The sequence below is a fragment of the Schistocerca americana genome, chromosome 5, assembly GCF_021461395.2.
Source record: "Schistocerca americana isolate TAMUIC-IGC-003095 chromosome 5, iqSchAmer2.1, whole genome shotgun sequence".
NCBI classification, from domain to species: domain Eukaryota; kingdom Metazoa; phylum Arthropoda; class Insecta; order Orthoptera; family Acrididae; genus Schistocerca; species Schistocerca americana.
The window spans coordinates 524,876,762-524,899,113 of record NC_060123.1 but is presented as its reverse complement, the minus strand read 5'-3'; the positions used below and the strand labels follow the sequence as shown (position 1 = coordinate 524,899,113).

General features: G+C 42.3%; 1 protein-coding gene across 1 annotated transcript in view; it reads left to right on the top strand.

Moving 5' to 3' along the window:
- The window catches only part of LOC124616483 (irregular chiasm C-roughest protein), a 337,995-nt gene that overhangs the window by 71,951 nt on the left and 243,692 nt on the right, over positions 1-22,352 (top strand). Inside the window, exon 3 of the mRNA XM_047144794.1 lies at positions 1,654-1,790. Coding sequence (XP_047000750.1) covers positions 1,654-1,790 — 137 coding nt within the window. The remainder of the gene's footprint in view (positions 1-1,653; positions 1,791-22,352) is intronic.

Genomic DNA, 22,352 nt, shown 5'->3' with positions numbered 1-22,352 from the left:
CCATTTTTTCGTAAAGTTTAATTCACGCGCAGATTCAGAATTGATCTGCATGTTGTAATGTGTAACCCATGTATATGTGGACATGCACTTCACATGTCACACACGAAATGTTTCTCCGTGAGTTGTTTCTAAGGATCGTTGTAGGACTATCAAATTAATTTTTGCGAAATATTTTGAGGTCATTGGTTATTTTGTTCATTTTCTTTGATTTATGTGGTTCAGTGCTATTATGCTAAATCGCAACATCTCCTCATGAACCACGTCAGTACTTAGTGTACAAAACGCTGATTGGAAAATTTCTACACAAAAGAGGCCTCACGTATTTATAATACTTGAGAGTAGCTGTGAGAGATTACGTATAAGTAACACATTACGGGAAAAGGTTCTTACTACAGCGAGGAATTTCCGTAAAGAAAAGGAATGAGTCAGAAGAACACCTTTCGACATTGATTCTGATTCTTGGGAGTTTATCACCCAATTTTATGAAATGTCGCTGGAACTTACTGAAAATCCCCCTCTTGAACGGTGCACGTTCTTCTGTCAAAGCTTGAAGAACAGTTATTCAAGTGCAGATTGCTTCCCTGTTTATTTGTCACTGAATGAACGTCAGTAATTCCAGCAATAAATCACATAAAGAAGTATGGGTACTGAGATGGCAGAGTTAAACAGGGTTGGCTGAAATTGCTTGAAAAGCTTGTAAGAACTGAGCATGGTAAGTTGTGCTTAAAAATAATTGTTAACAAAAAATTCTATACTCTGCGCCGCTTTCGAGTTAATAATCATTAACGTTAGCACAAATTCAACGACCCGCCAGAGACAGTGCCACCAAACCTGACCTTCGTATGGTTTCCTACAACCGAACAATAGAGCAATACAAAAATTCAACATGAAACGGTAGAAAGGATCGAACCTGAACCAAAGTCAGAACATCTCGTGCGGTTTGATCTATGTTGTGAGAACAACTGACTTTAATTGAATCGGTGGAGTTGCTTGAATCAGCGCACATCGATATGATTTGCTTACTTCCGTGCTAATTAACTCGAAAACAGCACATCCTATTATATTTTTTTCGTAATATTTCTCAACACATCCTATCCTGCAACGCCCTTACAACCTTTTCAGGGCCGGCCGAAGTGGCCGTGCGGTTAAAGGCGCTGCAGTCTGGAACCGCAAGACCGCTACGGTCGCAGGTTCGAATCCTGCCTCGGGCATGGATGTTTGTGATGTCCTTAGGTTAGTTAGGTTTAACTAGTTCTAAGTTCTAGGGGACTAATGACCTCAGCAGTTGAGTCCCATAGTGCTCAGAGCCATTTTTTGAACCTTTTCAGGCTGTTTCTGGCTGCCCTATATACAGTAATATTGTACAAACTACGTAGAGATAATGTAGACAGGAGAAGTGTTCCTATAGGGGGCCTACAGAATTCCACTTACAACGGATACCGTTCCACTCTTAAGGCTAGGTTGGTAACTTTTTTAAAATGAATACAGCTGATTACCTTCCCAGTCCTTCCACGGACGTCGTCGACAGAAGATTAAACGCTTATCTTTCTCATGTCCCTAATTTACAACAGCGTGAAATAATTTTTCTGAGTAATTTCTTTTCAGATTTATCACTCGCTCCTTTTGAGCGGTGATTCTCTTTCTGTGCTGCAGGTATCCTTGAAGCTGGAGGTCTGCAACGGTTCGAGCAGCAGCCGGAATACACGGAGGTCAACGCACGCGAGGATGCCATCCTTGCCTGTAAAATCATCAACAAGAAGGGCACGTGCTCCTGGCAGAAGGACAATAAGGTATCCACAATAGCAAAGTATTGCTGCTGCTTCACTGCTTACAGTTCATGTCTTCCTTTGATGTATTTGTGCTGCAGTATGAATAAATCACATTATGAAGACGTAGGGAAAGGCGTGGCAAGACGGGGAGATGGGGTAAGACGGGGAAGGGCTATAATCTACAGTTAGGGTGCTGCCATCTGTGGATAGCTACGTCAACATCATCAATACACAGGTCCCAGTGTTCGACATTGCTGAACCTTAGTTTCGCGGCGGTTTCTGTGAGCTTTGCAAGGTACGTCCAATTGTTATACTGATTTGGAATGTTTTACACCTTTCGAGATCGTAAAACGCGTTTCGTGAACATTTGCCCAGACTGTATATATAGCACTGAATAGTATGTCTTATTAACAGTAAACTGCTGTGTCAGTAGTCAATGTTCACTAAATAGTGTTCATGTAAGCGTAACATAACCTGACAGCATGGCAGGGGCCAAGACGGGGTGGGGCAAGATGGGGAGCTTTCCCGTCTTGCCCCTACTATTTGTCCAACCATTACGTTCTCATCGTCTCATGAGTTTACCTCACTGCGGGTTTTGAACACGTACATTATACGTTGAATACAATTGTAAATAGAATGGTATTCGTTATTCCAACGTTTCCTAATTAATTACAAAGAGTGCCTTAGGCTACATGGTGAATAAAAAAACACAAAACGTGCAAAGTCAGTATTCTTGGTATGTTTTAACGACTGACTATTGGAAATATGGTATTCACTATATAATATAGATTACCAGGCGTGATCTGACTCAATAGTACGTTCCACGTGCTTTATTTCAGATGGTTCGCAAGTATCGGCGACAAACGTCTAGGCAAGACTGGTCATTGGAGTCAATGGAAGGCGCTGTAAATGCTGTTATAGAAGGTCATACGGGTTCTTTCAGGGCTGCTCAACAGTTCAACGTCCCACAGACAACGATTGAACGACATGTGGCAAAGAAACGTGCTAGTCCTGGCTACGCAGTTGTGAAAAAGCTAGGACCAGTCTCTAGTGAATTTACCCCAGAACAAGAAGCAGAACTTAAAGACTACTTAACATAGATGGAAGCACAATATTTAGGCTTAACACTTAAAGAACTTTGTGAACCTGCTTTTCAGCTAGCTGAACGAAACAACATCAAACGTCTGCTTATTACTGCAGCCAAATATGCTGGAAGAGATTGGTTAAATGGGTTTCTTGCACGAAATCCTACATTAACAATTCGAAAACCAGAGGCCACGTCAATCTAACAAGCAATGGGGTTTAATCGAGTTGCTGTAGATCGGTTTTTCGATCTGTTAGAAAGTCAATTAGACACATTCAAGTTTACGGGAGACAGAATTTTCAATTGCGACGAGACTGGTTTAACAGTCATTCCAAAAGGTCACACAAAGGTGGTTGCTTTGAAAGGGTGCAGACAGGTGGGAGCAGTTACTTCAGCAGAAAGAGGCCAGACTGTGACAGCAGAAATCTGTGTTTCAGCGTCGGGGTGCTACGTACCACCTATGTTAAATTATCCTCGAAAACGAATGCAACAAGCGTTTGAGACTGGCCTCCCCCTCGTGCCTGGGCAGAAGTCCTAAAAACTGGTTGGATGACGAAAGAACTATTTTTGACTTGGTTTAAGAAGTTTATTGCTTTTACTGGAGCGTCAACGGAAAGACTAATATTTCTCATATTGGACGGCCACAAAACGCACACCAAGAATTTAGAACTGATAGATGTGGCCCCCCGAAAATAGGGTTGTCTTGCTGTGTTTGCCACCACACTGCTCACACCGTCTCCTACCATTGGACGTGGCATTTCTGAAACCTCTCAGTAAGATCGTGGCTTCGCACCCATCCTGGAAAAGTTTTTATGCTGCATCAGATCGCAAGTTTGTTCGGCAAAGGCCTCATTCATTCAGCTACAATGTCCACAGCAGTGAACGGGTTTCGGGAAACAGGCTTTTGGCCTGTAAATAGAAATGTGTTTCAAGAAAGTGATTACCTTCCCTGTTCAACTACAGACATTAATCGAGCTCACACATCTGGAGTTACAGAAACGGAAGACGAAATACCAGAGATGTCAAGACGTAAAATACCTGAAAAATTAACAACTGACGATCAAGCCTCTGTTTCGTCTAACTTTCAGGTTACCAGCCCTGAAATGGTGTTAGCTATTCCAAAGGTGGGTAAAAAAAAAAACAAAAGAAACCATCTAACAGGCGTGGAAAACCAATTGTTTTAACCGAATCTCTTTATAGGAGTGAACTATCTGAAGAAATTAAACTAAATGAGTCCCCAAACGTGCTGCATGTAAACGAAAGCTCTTCTCAAAGACCAGAATGACATTTTCAGTCTGCAGCGGAGTGTGCGCTGATATGAAACTTCCTGGCAGTTTTAATCTGCCAGGAAGTTTCTTCTTCCAAAAGGGCATAATGACAACGAAAAAGTGACGAACGTTACCGACGTCTTAACCACCCCTTCATGCTCAAGGGATAATAAACTGAGGTCGAATGACAACGAGGAAGAGAGTGAATAATGTTTATACTGCTATGACTTCTCTGGAGGAGGCTGGATACGGTGTATTAGCTGCTGACGTAGGGCCCACGACACTTGTGCAGGGATAGAAAGTGATGATGACGAGGCTGTCCACACTTGTGTACTATGTGAAAGTAAGAGGCCTAAATAAAACGTAATACCTGATTCCAAAATTCGCAGAACCACGTTACGAAACCTTATCGTCACATGATTTCGTTATTCCAGTCCTTATTTAAGCTTGAGATGAATTCATGCTAGTTCCCCATCTTACCCCGCAAATGGGGCAAGACGGGAAATTCGTAGTTTATGTTTCAAATCGAGATATTTCTAACTAAATATAACATGTTGTAAGTAGGCTGTTTAGGTTTTTATGTTGGTAACGCCGTGTAGCGCTCTATATGAAAATCACTGACTGTGCTGTGTGCAATCTGTGGCTGGTTTGCATTTTTGGAATTTGCTATTGTAGTGTTGGGCAATTGGCTGTTAACAGTGCGTAGCGTTGCGCAGTTGGAGGTGAGCCGCCAGCAGTGGTGGATGTGGGGAGAGAGATGGCTGAGTTTTGAGAGCGGATGATCTGGACGTGTGCCCATCAGAGACAGTAAATTTGTAAGACTGGATGTCATGAACTGATATATATATATATATATATATATATATATATATATATATATATATATATATATATATATATAATGACTTTTGAACATTATTAAGGTAAATACATCGTTTCTTCTCAATCAAAATGTTTCATTTGCTAACCATGCCTATCAGTAGTTAGTGACGTCAGTAGTTAGAATCTTTTATTTAGCTGTCAGTATTGGCGCTCGCTGTATTGCAGTAGTTCGAGTAATGAAGATTTTTGTGAGGTAAGTGATTCATGAAAGGTATAGGTTATTGTTGGTCAGGGCCATTCTTTTGTAGGGATTATTAAAAGTCAAATTGCGTTGCGCTAAAAATATTGTGTGTCAGGCTAAGCACAGTCATTTATAATTTTTCTAAGGGGATGTTTCAAAGTTTGCAGGTTTCTTTGCATGCTATTGTAATTCAATGGTTAAGCAAACAAATGATATTCAAACCTACTCGAATTTGTTTGTTTTTGTCCCTTTTGTAAGGATTTAAAGTTAGCTTTCCCATCTTGCCCCGCCTTCCCCTATAAAGTCTGGTTCACAGGTTTGAGTAAGTGTTTATGAATATTTGCGCATTCAGTACATAAATAATTTCATAATATCGCTTACGTCACTACATTCCGATATAGTGGTATGTTAAGAGAAAGAAGATATATCTCAAAACACTTCACTCTCGCTGCGCGGATTGGCCGCGTGGTTAGAGGCGCAGTGTCACTGACTGCGTGGCTCCTCCCGCCGGAGGTTCGAGTCCTCCCTCGGGCATGAGTATGTGGGTTGTTCTTAACATAGGTTAGTTTAAGTTAGTTAAAATAGTGTGTAAGACTAGGGGCCGACGACCTCTGCAGCTTGGTCGCTTAAGAACTCACACACATTTGAACACTTTTGAACTTCACTCTCAGCATTACTACTCCAAACTACGTTCGTGTGTAGTGGATTTCACTAAAACAGAAAACCAAGTATTCTACCCGCAAGGATTGTCCTGATAACATCGAGAAAGTGACTGTGTTCTTATTACTTGCACCTCAGACTGAAAATCTAGTTTTACTGATGGTACCTGTAAACAAACTGTTCGCCGTAAAAGCTACGCATTTTCTCCAGCACTGAACCCATACGTCAACTGCTCTTTGTAAAATGTAAGTGGCACACCGTTGTACGCAGTTCTTCACAATTAGTCACAACTAGTTCTTTATTTTTTTTCTTTTTATGTCATCAGTTGTCAGAGTGGCCTGATACGGTCCGCCTCGATTTTGTCTTATACGTCAAACCCTTTACCTGAGTGTAGTACTCATAGTACATAGTATGTACGAGAGAGGAATTCGCTTCCAGCCGCATAAGAAGTCCTGTGAAAGTATCGTTAATTTTATTCCACCTTACCTTCATTATGAACTGCTTCTCTCGTGCATTTACCTTTACTAAAGGTAAACTGAACGTCTTCTCATAGATCCTCCACTTCTTTCCCCATTCGTCTACATTATTCTTGTCACCGACTTGGATAGTGCAATACCTACCACATTTATCTGCCCCTGGTGTCTTAGGGATTTCAGAATAGCGTTCTTCCGAAAGTCAAATGGTACGGTATGTCTCCAGTGACACAGATTCAACACATATGAGTAATCGTTCCGTTGCCACTTTCCACAGCGATTTTAAAAATCCATTCCTTCCGCGTTGTTAGTTTGTTACTTTTTCAGACATCTGTTAAACTGTGACTAGAGTATTGAATCTCATATACGTTCCAAATCAATATCCATTTCATTTTCTATTACATTAGAAGACATTTCCTTCTCTTCCGTGAAGCCCTCAATGAACAATTTTCTTATATCCGCTCTGTCCACTGCGATTAATAGTAGGATTCCTTTTGCACTTGTGATGTCAATTGCATTGCTTTTAAGCTCATAAAAAATTGTTTTGACTCTCCTCAGCATTGAATGTGGCCGTCCGATGCTTCTTTTCTTCAATGTACTAACACATTTTCCTGTAACCAATACGCTGTAGCTTCTCTGTATTTGTTATATGTTTCGTTCCTCAGTTACTGTATAACCTTCTTTTAGTGAGTTGTTGCGTGTTTCATTCTCTCGTCCACTCACCAAGGAATCGACTCGGTAGCCGCAGTGAATGTCCTCCACCTGTATTCCCTGACTGCGCTTGTTTATGCTCCTGTAAACAACTTCATTCACTGGTGTATATTTTACGTTAACAGATCGTCTTTGCCGGCCGCGGTGGCCGAGCGGTTCTAGGCGCTTCAGTCCGGAACCGAGCGACTGCTACGGTCGCAGGTTCGAATTCTGCCTCTGGAATGGATGTGTGTGATGTCCTTAGGTTAGTTAGGTGTAAGTAGTTCTATGTTCTAGGGGACTTATGACCTTAGAAGATAAGTCTCATAGTGTTCAGAGCCATTTGAAACATTTTTTAGAGATCATCTTTGGGCACAGTTTATAGCCATCTGCTGATCCCGGAAGGTTGATAGCTCTCCTTTGCACTGAGCTCAATTACAGCAAGTTGCAGCTGTTTGAAATTATTCATTTTCAACGAAAACACGGTTGTGTAGCAGGCGTAAAGATAATGTCTTATGTACAGGCGATTTTGGACGACGTACAGTAGTTGTGGTCATTTTGACTTTAGCATTGGCCAAAGGAACAGTACTGTATCCGCACAGCTCGTTCATAATAGTGACAGAACCGTGTGAACAATGACTGCAAAGCTATCTGCTTAAGAAAAGTTGCTGCTGTTTTGTTGCCTAGTCATATATTCATTGAAGCCACTTCATATTTAGGTTCTTTGTGGGGTGAGTGATAATATGCAATCATGGTAACTCGCTTAAAAGTTCTCCAACTTAACTCAGTATGTGAAATCATCCATTGGGTGCGTAAACGTTAGTGTGTTTCATAAATGAGCTGTTTCAGAACATTTCGAATTGTCACAGCTTAAGTTGGAAAAAATATGCAGCGCAGATCTTTACTCTTATCTGCTTCAACCTTTGAGAAGAATATACGTTTAAGGATATAACTTTCTTCATTAAATGCTTAGAGATTTGTTATTATACTCTATGTCATTTTTACAAGTGTCTATCGTATTCAGCATTAAATCGGTGTTGGCGACCTACCTTGTTTCTTCTACAGGTTTTACCGGTATTTGTCTTGGAGCGAATTCGTGGTAAGGTACATACCAACAGCTTCCTAAGCCGGACGTCATATGCATCTGAAATGTACTTAGGCTCCAAAACGTGGGAAAATAATGGTACCCTCATTAAGCAGTGGATGTCATAGATTTCTTGGTTTACCGGAGCTATTGCCCATTAAACTTCTGATCGGATAATAAAAAGGGATTTTTTTACAAAATCTGTACTTACATGTCGAATTTACTTCTCCACATAGTCGCCACACAGTTAAAATGATTTGTCCTGCCGTAATGCCAGCTCCTTTATCCACTCATCAGATAATGGTGCCGTCTGCTACACAGCCAGTTGTTGACAGCATCCTTGAATTCACCGTCGGTCGTGAGGGGCTGAGTAGACAGCCTGCTGGGGAAGAAGTCACCTAGCATCAACTCTCTGCTCCAAGAAGGATACTCAAAAGCCGTCCACCCAAACGGTTTTAGTTCTTCCTTCGATAGTCAGTACAGGATAACGCGTTTTCGTGAATAAGATTCATTCCATCACTAAGCATCCCACCCTGTTTTGTTTTAACCTTCGCAGTTTCAGAAGAGTTTCACACCACCTCATGTCTCACGACAAAAAAAATACAGTAGAAAACGCAGGATGCTCCTTATGGCGGTCCCTAGCGATCGCTCCTTCATGTGGCGCTAAAGTCACTCTCTAGAGCAGGAACATCATATGTTCCTGTGTACACTATCCTCGAGGTACAGCACCGTATCAAAAGTCTAGAATTCTTCACAGTCTGGTACAGAATTTAGTTTAGAGACACACTATACTTCACCATAATCCTTCGAAAAACTGTTTCTTCAGTTGCCAGAACGCTTCAAAAAATTATTTTTTCAACTCACCTTCCCTACTAAAGGTTTTCGGTGACCGACGCACACCATAAAACTTCTCAGTATTACACCTAAATATTAATATGGTCTTAGAAGCTTTCTATATAAAATGCTGATCCTGTAAACAGCCGCCCATTTGTCTTTTGTACTCACTATTTAAGCGCATTTAAAGAGAGCTGTTATTATACGTAAACTTTCTATCGTGATGGAAGTGCCATCTTATGATAAACTGAGATAATTTGATACTGACGCCGAAAACAATCGTCAGTTTATTTATTTCTTTTGTATAATGAACGATTTATGGGCTCTCACCGCTGCCATCCTCAGATGCACAGGGGATCACATCTTGACTTCATCGCAGCCCAGCAGTAGGGCATACTGTAAAATCTATGTCCACAGCAGCACTAGGGAACTTAACATCCTCTAAAATACTGGTGCTTATACATGTCATCGGTATATCAATTGAACACGTTGCTGATGCTAGCTATACTGAAATTTCCCGATACTGTCAAATGAAGTGAAGCAACAGCCTAAGCGAAGTTATGGGCTTTGTCCACCGATTTTAATTGTTGTGAGTCCTAAAAAGAAAAAATGAATTACTAACTTTCCTTACTTTTGTCGATTAAAAGTTTTTGAAATAATAGTTAAAGCATTTGGTGCATATCTCGTGAGCATATTTTGTCATTTATCAATAAACATTTACTATCAACTAAGATAGCATTAGTGCTCAATTCCAGATACCACTTGGTGCTGAAGAATGTTGTTTGTCGAGCAGATGTTCTCTGAAACAGAAGATTCGATCTACACTATGTGATCAAAAGTATCCGGAGACCTGGCGGCAAATGACTTACAAGTAATGCTGGAATATATGGTGTTGGCCCACCCTTAGCCTTGATATCAGCTTCGACTCTCGCAGGCATACGTTTAATCAGGTGCTGGAAGGTTTCTTGGGGAATGACAGATCATACGTCACGAAGTGCTGCACTGAGGAGAGGTATCGATGTCGGACGGTGAGGCCTGGTACGAAGTCGGCGTTCCAAAATATTCCGAAGGTGTTCCATAGGATCCAGGTCAGGACTCTGTGCAGGCCAGTTCATTACAGGGATGTTGTTGTGTAACCAATCCAACACGGGCCGTGCATTATGAACAGGTGTTCGATCGTTTCGAAAGACGCAAGCCGGCCGCTGTGGCCGAGTGGTTCTAGGTGCTTCAGTTCGGAACTGGTCGACTGCTACGGTCGCAGGTTCGAATCCTGCCTCTGCCATGATTTTCTAGGGGACTGATGACCTCAGGTGTTAAGTCCCAAAGTGCTCAGAGCCATTTGAACTATTCGAAAGATGCAATCGCCATCCCCGATTCGCTCTTCAACAGTGGGAAGCAAGATGGTGCATAAAACATCAATGTAGGCCTGTGCTGTGATAGTGCCACGCAGAACAACAAGGGGTGTAAGGCCCCTCCATGAAAAACACGACCACACCATAACAACATTGTCTCGGAATTTTACTGTTGGCACTACACACACTGGCAGACGACATTCACCGGCTATTAGCCATACCTAGACCCTGCCATCAGATCGCCACATTATGTATCGTGATTCATCATTCCACACAACGTTTTTTCCACTGTTCAATCGTCCAATGTTTACGCTCCTTACATCAAGCGAGGTGTTGTTCGGCGTTTACAGGGGTGATCTGTGGCTTCTGAGCAGCCGCTCGACCATGAAATGCAAGTTTTCTCACCTCCCGCCTAACTGTCACACTACTTGAAGTGGATCCTAATGCAGTTTGGAATTCCTATGTGATGGTCTGCTTATTACACATTACGACCCTCTTCAACTGTCGGCGGTCTCTGTCAGTGAACAGACGACGTCGGCCCATACGCTTTTTCGCTGTACGTGTCCCTTCACGTCTCCACTTCACTATCACATCGGAAACAGTGGACCTAGGGGAAATCTCGCTCGCAGATATATGACGCAAGCGACACACTATAACCTGACCACGTTCGAAGTCCGTGAGTTCCACCGAGCGCCCCATTCTGCTCTCTCACGATGTCTATTGACTACTGAGATCGCTGAGATGGAGTAGCTTGCAGTTCGTGGCAATACAATGAACCTAATATAAGAAACATATGTTCATGGAGGTGTCCGGATACTTTTGATCACATAGTGTATACCCCGTCCCACAGGCTACAGCCCTCCAATTACAGACTCTCTCTTACATCAGGTAGGCGATTACAGTCTGGCTGCGAATTGAAGAGCGACAACGCTGTCACAATGAAACACACTGTCCGTGACATCCTAAGTACAATAACCTATATTTTGCTAAATGAAATAATAAAACAAATAAATTGTGGAAAATAACCTGTGCTGCTGGAAAAGTTACAGAAGTGTGCTTTGAAACTCATGCTATTACGTTTATGGACTGGGTTACTGTGAGTATAATATTTTAGTTAGATTTCTTGTGAAAGATAGTGCACAGTGATGATTAATCCGTGGGTGTGGAATAGGGAAACAGTGAAGAAAAGCTGTATCAGTGAATAAAACTGGGAGAGAGAGAAAGATCGTCTGTCCATGTTTAGTTAAGTTTGTAGTATTTTGTTACGGCACTAGAAAATTTTATGTAATCAACCTTAGCGTATTTGTCGCGTATGCACCACTTTTAGGAAACATTTAATTTATTTATGTTTCTGTACGGTTGATCTTCACACAATGTCAGAATAACTGCAAACGTTTTGGCAGTTCACGAAACGTGGAGATATTTTGTAGTAAATGCAGTAGAAGTAAGCTAATATCGCCACTACAGAGATAACATAGAAAAGGAAATGGTGTAATTCTGCTGGAGAGCTCACATTGGCCCTATATTTATATTCTCTTCATTTCACATCTGCTCTATTCCAATCTGTCACTAGGCCGTTTCAGCTTTTCGTAAATAGGAGCGTAACAAAATACATGCGAACCAGCTTGCCATTGTAAGTTTTTGTCTAACACGTATTGTTCAAAGACGAAAGAACTTCATGAGGACCACAGAATCCCTAAAGGTAAGCACATCAGAATGTTTAATCACCATATCTTAAGAGCACGTAACTACAGCAAGATGAGTCATTCGAATACTGTCTTTACATCCATTTCTCACAGACACACTGAAGGTGTTTTGGACCATACTCAAATTCAACTATATTCAGATAACAAAAGTTACTGATTGGCTGCTCTCTTCACACTCTCTTCTCATGGGTGACAACAGCAAGGGATACTGTTAGAAAGTCATTGATGTAAGCTCTAAATAGTTACTGTTAACGTGCAGACGTAATGTACACCTCTGCAAGTAATCTGGTGCCACCTAAAAAATCAACGTAGTCTTTTTGCCATTCCCGATCACCCTATTGTCTCCTAATTCTGAGATTTCGACCGAGCTGTGAATCATTCGTGCTCGTAACTGTCATGACAAGGACGCCTGTGCACAACACTCGCTAAATACACATTCAGATAATGTAGCGGCTATCGTCTTCACGCGCCAGTGCAAACTAATTTCACGACTGCAGTTGATAGGTATCGCAGTTAATATGCAAGGGCAATCTGGTATGAACATATAATACAAAGCCTTGTGCAGTCGCTTACGCCAGAGGGATTTCATATGGTGCAAGCAACCTCAGCTGGCCAAATATAAGTTACCCCTTGAGAAAAAAAACAGTGTTCGCTTTGGAGCGATACAGATTACATAGAGACCATTCCATTGGTGACGAAGTCACGCCGGCGAAGCAATGTGCACTAACTAGTCGGTTGTGTGGAATCAGCGCTGTAACATGGGTCGACGCAGAGACGTGACGCAAAGATAGATAGTCTCATGATGGGACGTGCCCATGACCACACTAAAAATGAAGTTATATCAATGTGGAGTATCCAAAGTTCCTGGCCCTGTAACATGACGTACGAACAGAAGTTAACAGACGGTATGTTGTAACCTGTTGTGACCACGACCGGAACGGTCTCGGGGTGGGCGAGAGAGCGGCGGGACCAAACGGAGAGCACCCGGCGAACAAACAAACGAACGGAAAGGACTGACACGAAACAACGTCGGACAATGGAGAGAGACCTTACGACGACAACACGCAAGAAGCAACGGACTGACACAGACAACCAAACGAATCCAAGACGTCCACTATTAACGAAAACAAAGAACGATGTACACGCTGTCTGTTGTCGAGGTGATGTGTCGAGACTCACGAAACAATTAGACTCGCTGGCTGATTTTGCCGAGGATGGGGCCCCTCCACGCCCACACCAACGTGGTAACCAAACCAAACGTTCTACTGTCACCCTCGTATAACATGTTAGTTTTTGAATCAGGAGTCACAGGATGCGGGCTGGGTAAGATTCCTCATTTACATGGTCCTTCAGGAGATAGTAACTGGACGAAAGCGATCGTAAGGGCGGTTGTAAGGGCAGAGGAAAAAAAAGTGCCAAGGCAAGAGCCAATGGAAAAACCTCTGCCACCCTAGGACGGGTAGTAAGGGCAGTAGCGGCTTGCTAGCTGCGACAGTGCATGCAAGGTGTGGTTATGTTAGTGCGAGGTATCGTGCATCGTTACCTTTGTCGTTGAGGAAGCTCGTCCTAGGGCTTGCTGCAGCTGCTGCGTCTCTGTAACAGTTCAAGGTCGTCATAAATTAGTGGGCGATCGGTCATGGATCAGCTCACAGTGGAGCTGGTGTGTGTGGCTGATTTGCGTGCTGTGTACACTACGGTTTCCCTGCAGTTGCCTGTTTTTCGGCGGTTGGAGTATCTGGGGTTACCAGTAGTAGCTGGTCGGTGGCTGAGAGAGGCCGGCTCATAAATATCGTGGGCGCCCCTATTGGCAGCTGGAACCACGTGTTCCACTGTAGCGAACTCACACCAAATGCGGGCCAAGACGCGCGCGGTGCCACAGCTTACGGCGCGATGGTGCAGAGACCTCTTCTTCGACGTCCATGACGTCTGGCGGGGATTCAAATTCCGCAGCGCGCGATACCAAACGGTAACTGGTGAAGAATGTCATATGGTGTCAGTGGAAATCATTTTCCATCCCTGAAGGAACTGCAGTTTTCGATAAACGCAGTTACATTTGAGCAATTTCCGAGCGAACATAGCGTAGGGACCTGCGTAAAACGGAGGTTTCGAGTAGAGTACCTCGCAAACAGCCATCGATCATAGCGATATAGAAACATGCACGTCTTCAGTCCACAAAACAACACAGACATTGGACGCTAGCAGACGGAAGGCGTTGTGTCTTTTACCTCGTGAGGCGTCGAACGTACAATGTGGGCGTTTAGTTCTGGTCAGAGAATGTTCTTTGACGTTCTGGCGGTGTTTTTCGTACCATGACTACAGACGGATCTAAAAACAAACGTGATTCACATTTAGGTGTTTACGTGATAACTGCAATACCAACGACCAACCACAGAGTTGCCATCTAATCTGTCCACTGTTGTCGTATCGCAGTGCTACCCTTTTGTCAGTTACCACCCTCACTTTCCGGCGATGCTTGTGGCCACTAACGTAACAATCCTGGCTCATCTGCATTGTTTCCTCGTGAGGTCTGTTTACTTTACGTCATATGATATCTTACACGGATTGCAAAAACGCGCAAAAAAGTGCTCTGCCAAGCGAACTCAATACCGCACGGTAATGGTCAGAGCATGAATGTGTCCAGAACAGTAATGTCCAGCTGCTGCTGTCGCATCTATATTGTGTGCAGTGACAAACGTTAAGCGACAACATCGCCCCTCCCTTGCTTAACTGTCAGTCACTTCGTTATTTTCATTATGGTATAGGTCCCACTCATTCTGGTTACCGTGGGGATGTGTCAGAATGAGTATTTCGTCAGTCCCAGCAACTAAGTGAAGCCATTTCTTAAACATCTTCATGGTGACTATTCTGTAGAAACTCCCGTCTGTCAGAACTGTTCACACATACACGATCATGGTTTTCGAACACTATGCCGTCCTGTCACACCTCGACTTCACGCTAAATCAACCGAACTGAATGCCGTAGGAAATGTCTCCGATTACTTGGAACAGAGGACGAAGGGCTCTCTTCCTAGCCGTATGCACGGCCAATATCAAGGCAAGTGATGATTACAGACAGGAACAACGCCACGTGTCCTGTGGGTGACATATTTTGCTTGGTTTACTTAGTTTTTCTCATATCATCCACACACGACTCTCACACATAGTGCCCACACACCGTCTCGAGTGCCGTTTTCTTCCCAGTGCTATTATATTACGTTTATAAAATGCGTTCTCCATCTTCGTTCTGCATATTGCGGGGCAGCACTGTTCATACCTAAGTCGGTTTGCGAATGTAATGTAACATACGCAAACTCTGATTTTATCCATTAGGGACCCGACGTAATGGCCGATACAATCATTGTTACAATGTCGGATCAACTACGTTTCGCAGTAAAAAACACAAAATTGAGGCGCTTCAAAAGGGCAAGTCCCCATCAGCAGAACTATTACGCAATAGTTTATAAATGGGATCAAGAGAAAAAATAAATACGCTACAATTCGTGCTCACTTCCCATGACCCATGTCCTCTTATATGTGCTTGCAACGGATGCAGCGGATAGATCAAACCAAAATTAGATGGCTCATCCATTACTGAGTACTGGCAACTTTGCAGTAACAGTATTCAAGCCCACACACCTGCAGAAGGATCCATCCGTGTCACATAAATTAGTTATGTGTCTATATTCGGGTGACTTCTCGGAGGTGTGTGGACCGAGTTAACGATTGGCTGTAGCTGTTACGCAACCAATGCCCAGGGCTGCATTCGCCATTTCATTTTGGTTTGTTTTATAGCGTGGATCGATGATGTGGAGGCACGCTTTAGAAGGACGCTATTGCAAGGAAAGGGACAATGGTGTTTAATATAATTATTTGTATTTTTGTCTTGATTGCTGTTATAGATTCTCAAGTAACAGTCCTGATGGTTAAAAATTGTTTTTACACTGTAGAAGGTGGGCGAGCCCCCATTTTAACATAGAAACCTAAACTGCTTGTGCAAAAATTTACATTGGGTGGTAATAATCTGGCTGTGGATCGTACAACGACGCCTTCGCTACAATGTACTGTGCTGTATGTGACGTCCTTAGTACAATATACTCTTCAAGCCAATATTTACCTCAAGCAAAAGAGAAGACAATTTGAGAAAATAAATTTTAAGCATTTTGGCCGTTAGAAGTATACCAATAACTAATCGCTTAAACATCCACCTGTTTTTCATCATTGAACACTAGCATATCAGAAAGCATAAGTCTCAAATCGCTTGCGTCTCTTTTTTGTCGTGGTTCCTTATAACGAGTCTCTTACGTTTTGTGACTTCGTCTATACAGTTCTGCCACTCCCAAATCTGACAAAAAGCTCACAAGTGAATTATGCTGTAAATAACAGTTCTCGTACAAAAATGACTTTAAACAGGAACCAGCGAACATGATTCGTGCAGTCTTATTCTGAAACTCATTTACGGGGAAACAGGTGTAAAATATTTCTTTTCCGCGTGCGAACGCAGTGCTGATCCTCACGTGAAGGAAGTTGGTACGCCGTAACTTTGGAAGTTGCCAACCTCGACGGTGGCAAGTTAGGGGTGCAAACTGAACTGTTAAGGCGATGGGCGACGGGCGTGCCAAATGGATCGTTGCTGACGCGCTGAAGAACGAGCAGGGGGGAGTTGTCGAACGGCTCAGCGCAGCTCCGTGATTCAGTTTCAACTAAACAAACGGCACCGTCCCGCAAAGACGCGCGTTGTCTAGTTATGACCTACATTTCTCTTCTCATTCCAGTGAACACGGTACTCTGCCGAAGTAATTTTTAGTCGAGTATACTTCAAATTTTTAGCACTTCATTGCATTTTGTTTAAAATATTTCTTCCTCTACAGAGGCAGTTTTATCGTTTACTTCATTCCAGTTTGCTTTACTTTCATGTAAAGAGACTAGATAGCTGATCAGCGAAGGATTATCTGAATACTATATTCGTTACAACAGTAGGAAAGACATATCGGAAAAGCTCGGGAATGAATGAGGGCAGAAACGTTAATTAATCCATGTTAGTTGAGGTTGAACTCTCAATTACGAATTGAATTACATGAAGCAATGCAGCAGCGAGACACAGTTCATACTTATTTATACCAAGATGTGTTCTGAACTTTTGACACATCTTCAGATAACGCAATACAATGTTTCCTTTCGTATAACATTTTCTTGCTGTATTCTAAACACCGCACCTGCCATGTGCAAAATAACAATTCGTTGAGATACGACGTATTTATGTTTATGTTTAAATCATAGTCCTGTTACATAATTTACAGCTCCTTTTTCCGGCTTTACGTACACATACACAAACAATATTACTTTCACTGAAGCCCTGAAGCAGCGCAGCATTTGCAATGAGACTGACGGCAGGATATTTTAATTATATTTCACTGTGGTTGAAGAATGTGTGTCATCAGTTACTCATCTTATTTCTACAAACATTGAGTGACGTGCTCACCACAACTCCCTAATAACCGAGTTAGGTTTTCTTTATTTCCCTTCGGCTTCGTTGTTGCATTTTCCCCACAAAAACACTTTTTCTAGCTAATATAGACACATCTATAGACAACCTCTTGCGTTACTTATTTATCCATTGTTTTGTGTAGTATGCAGTAACTTACATATTCCAACCAAGCCTAATTCTTGGTGTATAACCGAGCGAGGTGACGCAGTGGTTAGACACTGGACTCGCATTCGGAAGGACGACGGTTCAATCCCGCGTCCGGCCATCCTGATTTAGGTTTCCCGTGATTTCCCTAAATCTCTCCAGGCAAATGCCGGGTTGGTTCCTCTCAAAGGGCACGGCTGACTTCCTTCCCCATCCTTCCCTAATCCGATGCGACCGATGACCTCGCTGTCTGGTCTCCTTCCCCAAAACAACCCTCTTGCTGTATACATTTTATAGTAAATTTCATAGTTGCTTTCTCCCTTTTTGTATATACGTGCCTAATTTCGAAAACACAATCTTCGTACCGTAGTAGCTACGTCTTACATTGATCACTGTCTGTGCATGGTGTATCATTCTTTACTTTTCTTTCCCATGTACTATGTGCTCTAATATCTTTCGACAGGTGGTGTGTGTGTGTGTGGGGGGGGGGGGGGGGGAGGGGAGGGAGGGGGTGAGCATGGAGTAGTCCTTGTTTAGGTAGGAATATTTATGTTGTATTATCAACATCAACAGATTAATTTCTTGATAAGAATTCTCACAGGAGCACGACCTCTTCCTCCCACCCTCCCTCATTCATTCTCTTTCTCCCTCTCACTGTTTCCCTCCCTTTTCACCTTCATCAGTACCGCCCTCTCTCCCTCCCCACCCCATCTCCTTTCATACTCACACATCAACACAAACAGTCTGCCCTCGAAAGGAGATCTATGATTTTATAGGATAGGTGCCCTTATTGATATCAGTGATTATTCTTGGCACCCATAAAAACAATTTTTCTAGCTAATATAGACACATCTATAGACAAACTTTCTGTCTGTACCGAGAAAAATCAGTAGACGTTCACTAGGAGGTACAATACAGTACTTACAGTGAAATACTACACAATTTTTACCAGAATATCCGTGCAGGCAGGTTGTTTCAAATACAAAGCAGAGGTGCAATATATACACCAACGTCACCTCAGAAGAAATAACTGCTTGCTAGGCATGTACGAGATGTGACTTTGTGCTGGTAACTAGCTGTAAACTCCCAAGAAATGTGCCGTCAGTAAGGAGAATGAAGGGACTATATTTAAGTAAAGAAAACAACATGATGGTTCGAATTTCCTACACAGGGTTAAACTTTATTTTTCCTTCACCACCTTTTATTTTTTATTTCTTAATATACATAAAACGTAGACGGTACCAAAGAAGCGTGGAGAGACTGCTCGTATACGAGGTAGCAAGTAATACAAATGCCGCTACAAATATTTTTCTTTCCAATTACTATTATTGACGCCTGAGAAACGAACTCTACGGTCATAGCACTGGTTTTGAAATTTTTACGTTCCGTTTTGTATAGTTCTGCTGTGTAACTCTGAATGTGATCCAGTATTCTGCGCTTCACTAATGCGAGACACGACAGCTCTCTGCTGTGGTATATCTCTTTGGTAATACATGATAACAAACAATGGGAATTTGTTGCTTAAGTCGATCAATTATAAATCTGTTAACTAATTCTGCATCCAATGACAAGCGGTTGCATACCAGTCCAATAATCAACTACGACACGTAATTTTGGTTTCTGCCGGGACCGAGTAATGCTATCGCGGTCATGGTACATTTAATTGCGATTCATCTCTCTAGAAGCTTAAGCTGTGCTTCACTAGACTGAGAAGACGTATATGTCATTCATCGTCAAATCGCCAAAGCGGTATGTGCTGTTTGTGGTTTACATAAATTACTTAAGTAATCACATAGATCTAGTCTTTGTTTCCCATTTTACTTTGGGCTGACTACCTTTATGTGTTATTTATTTTAAATTAAATGTGCAAATAACTGATTAAAGGACAAGTAATGCATCCGCATCAAATAGGACGTCGGCAAAGGTCTTTGTACTACCGCAAAAAGGGGGAACCGTGTCACGGATAAGTGTCATTAAAACAAAGGCGTATTTTGCTGCGGCAGGACTTTCTCATGAAATTTCAATCATCAGCTTTTCCCTCAGACTGTGAAAATATTTTATTGGTATCCACCTACACAGGGAGAAATGACCATCATATTAAAATAAGAAAAATCAGAGCTCTCACGAAAAGATTTAAATGTTTGTTTTTCCCGCTCGGTTTTCGAGAGTGGAACGCTACGGAAGTAGCTTAAGGGTGATTCTGTGAATCCTCTGCAAGACATTTAATTTTGAATTGCAGAGTAATCATGTAGATGTAGGTGCATGAACTTCCACTGACAATCATATGTTCAGCCCGCATCTCGTGGTCGTGCGGTAGCGTTCTCGCTTCCCACGCCCGGGTTCCCGGGTTCGATTCCCGGCGGGGTTAGGGATTTTCTCTGCCTCGTGATGGCTGGGTGTTGTGTGCTGTCCTTAGGTTAGTTAGGTTTAATTAGTTCTAAGTTCTAGGCGACTGATGACCTCAGCAGTTGAGTCGCATAGTGCTCAGAGCCATTTGAACCATTTTGAACAATCATATGTTCGACAAATGACTGCTGTGGTTGGATGTATATTGGAAATGGCTGCCCGTCGTAAAGAAGGGCACGTGCAATTAGCTGACCTAGTGCCTGCGGAAATTAGATGTTAAAGCAAACAATTAACACAAATAGTAACACAATTAACAGAGAAGGAAAAGTTTAAAGAATGGCTCAGTAGCTTCTAGAGCAATCACTCTTGCTAACCTGTGAGCGTATGACACTTGTTAACACCTTTGCACGCCTTATTCCTTCCAAACCACTGCACACAAGGGAAACTCGTTAAAATGAAGCAGACATCCTAGAAATGCCGTTGGTTATATTTATTACTTAAGGTTAGGCAAGCCATAGGGAAGTTGTAGGATATTAGGGATATCAAAATATAAGTTACAGATTACAAAACTTTTTTAATCAGTTGAAAAACTGAGAATGATCGGTACAAGGCAATGTTCTTAAAGTTGTTGCAAACTAAAATAAAATGATTCTAAGCTCTATGGGATCCACATTTCATATGAAGACTGTAGAAAGGAAACTCAATTAACTCTTCCAAAACTGACCAGCTCTCAAAAGCTACAACCATAAAGAGTTAAATGCCAGCTTCTCGGAATATGGATTACGCAACTACCTGAGCGATACTTATTTTCTTGAAGTACAGCGAGAGGACGCCAGTCAGCATCAGACTAAAGCCGGGAAATGAATATACTATTAAAAGCCGAACTCTCTCCAAATCGCCCCCCCCCCCCCCCCATCCTAATTCCCAAGATCGACTTAGAGAGTAGATTGAATCCTACTGTGGATTCTACATAGAAACAGAAGAAAGCACTGGAAACATACCACTCAGACCTTGAAAAATGGTTGGTACTTGTTTCTAACAGTCTCTGTCCATTCGTCTGGAGGGAAGCAATGAACTTTCTCACCCTAGGTATGTGCCGGAAGGTGGCATCCTCTTTGATGTGTGGACAAAAAGGAAAATGTCACCGTCATGCACCCTCAGGTCAAAGCAATGGTGATGGAGGTATACGTGCCTGTAACTAGCGATTTAGAGCCAGGAACGGCCCACAATAGGCATTTCGGGAAAGAGGACCAGTTTACACAAAAACTGGCTACCACCTCATTCCCTGGTATTGAAACACTGTGAAATGCCATCTGCCGACCTTACGAGACTGCCGAGCTCTGTAGACCCATTACCTCCCAGCGGGAAAACGAATAATTCCCACTCCCAGCAAAATATGACCAACTCACACAGTTAATTAAGGAGCATGGAGACATGCATGAAACCGAACCGAACCGAACCGAAGACCACAATAACAGCTACTCGTCTGTGCAAGCGTCTTTATCGCTGAATAACTATTGCAGCTTTTCTTCTGAATCTACTTTCTGTAATCATCCCTTGGTCTCCCTCTACGGGTTTTACCCCGCGCACTTCCCTCCAGTACTAAACTGGTGAGCCCTTCCTGTCTCAGAATGTGTCCAATCAACGTATCCCTTCTTTTAGTCCGGTTGTGGTGCAAATTACTTTTCTCCCAAATTCTAATCAGTACCTCCTCATTAGTTAGCCGATCTAACCATCTCATTTGAAACATTTTTCTGTAAAACTAAGTTTCGAAAGTTTCTGTTTTCCTCTTGTCTAAACTGTTCATCATCTATGTTTCACATCTATACATGGCTACACTCTATACAAATTCTCTCACAAAAGACTTCCTAATACTTAAATCCAAATTCGATGTTAACAAATTTCTCTCCTTCACAAAGGCTTACTTTGCCACTGCCAGTCTACATAATATCCTCTCTACTTCTGCCTTCATCATTTTGCTGCCCAAATACCCAACCCCATCTAATTTCAGAACCATGTTCCCTCTTCTAATCTCCCCAGCTTCGTCTGATTTCATTAAACTACACTCCCTTGTCCTTGTTTTGCATGTGTTGATGTTCATCTTATATACCCATATCTGTCAACAGTTCTTCGAAATCCTTTGCTGTCTCTGCCAGAATTACAATGTCGTCGGCCAACCTCATAAATTCTATTTTTTCTATGTAAAGTTTAATTCCTATTCAAAAATTTTCTTTCGTTTGCTTTACTGCTTCCTCAATGAACTGGTTGAACAACATTAGGGACAGGCTACGACCCTGTCTCACTCACTTCTCAACCACTGCTTCCCTTTCATGACGCTCGACTTGTAACTGACGCCTGGTTTCGATACAAGTTGTAAAGTAGGCTTTTTATTTTA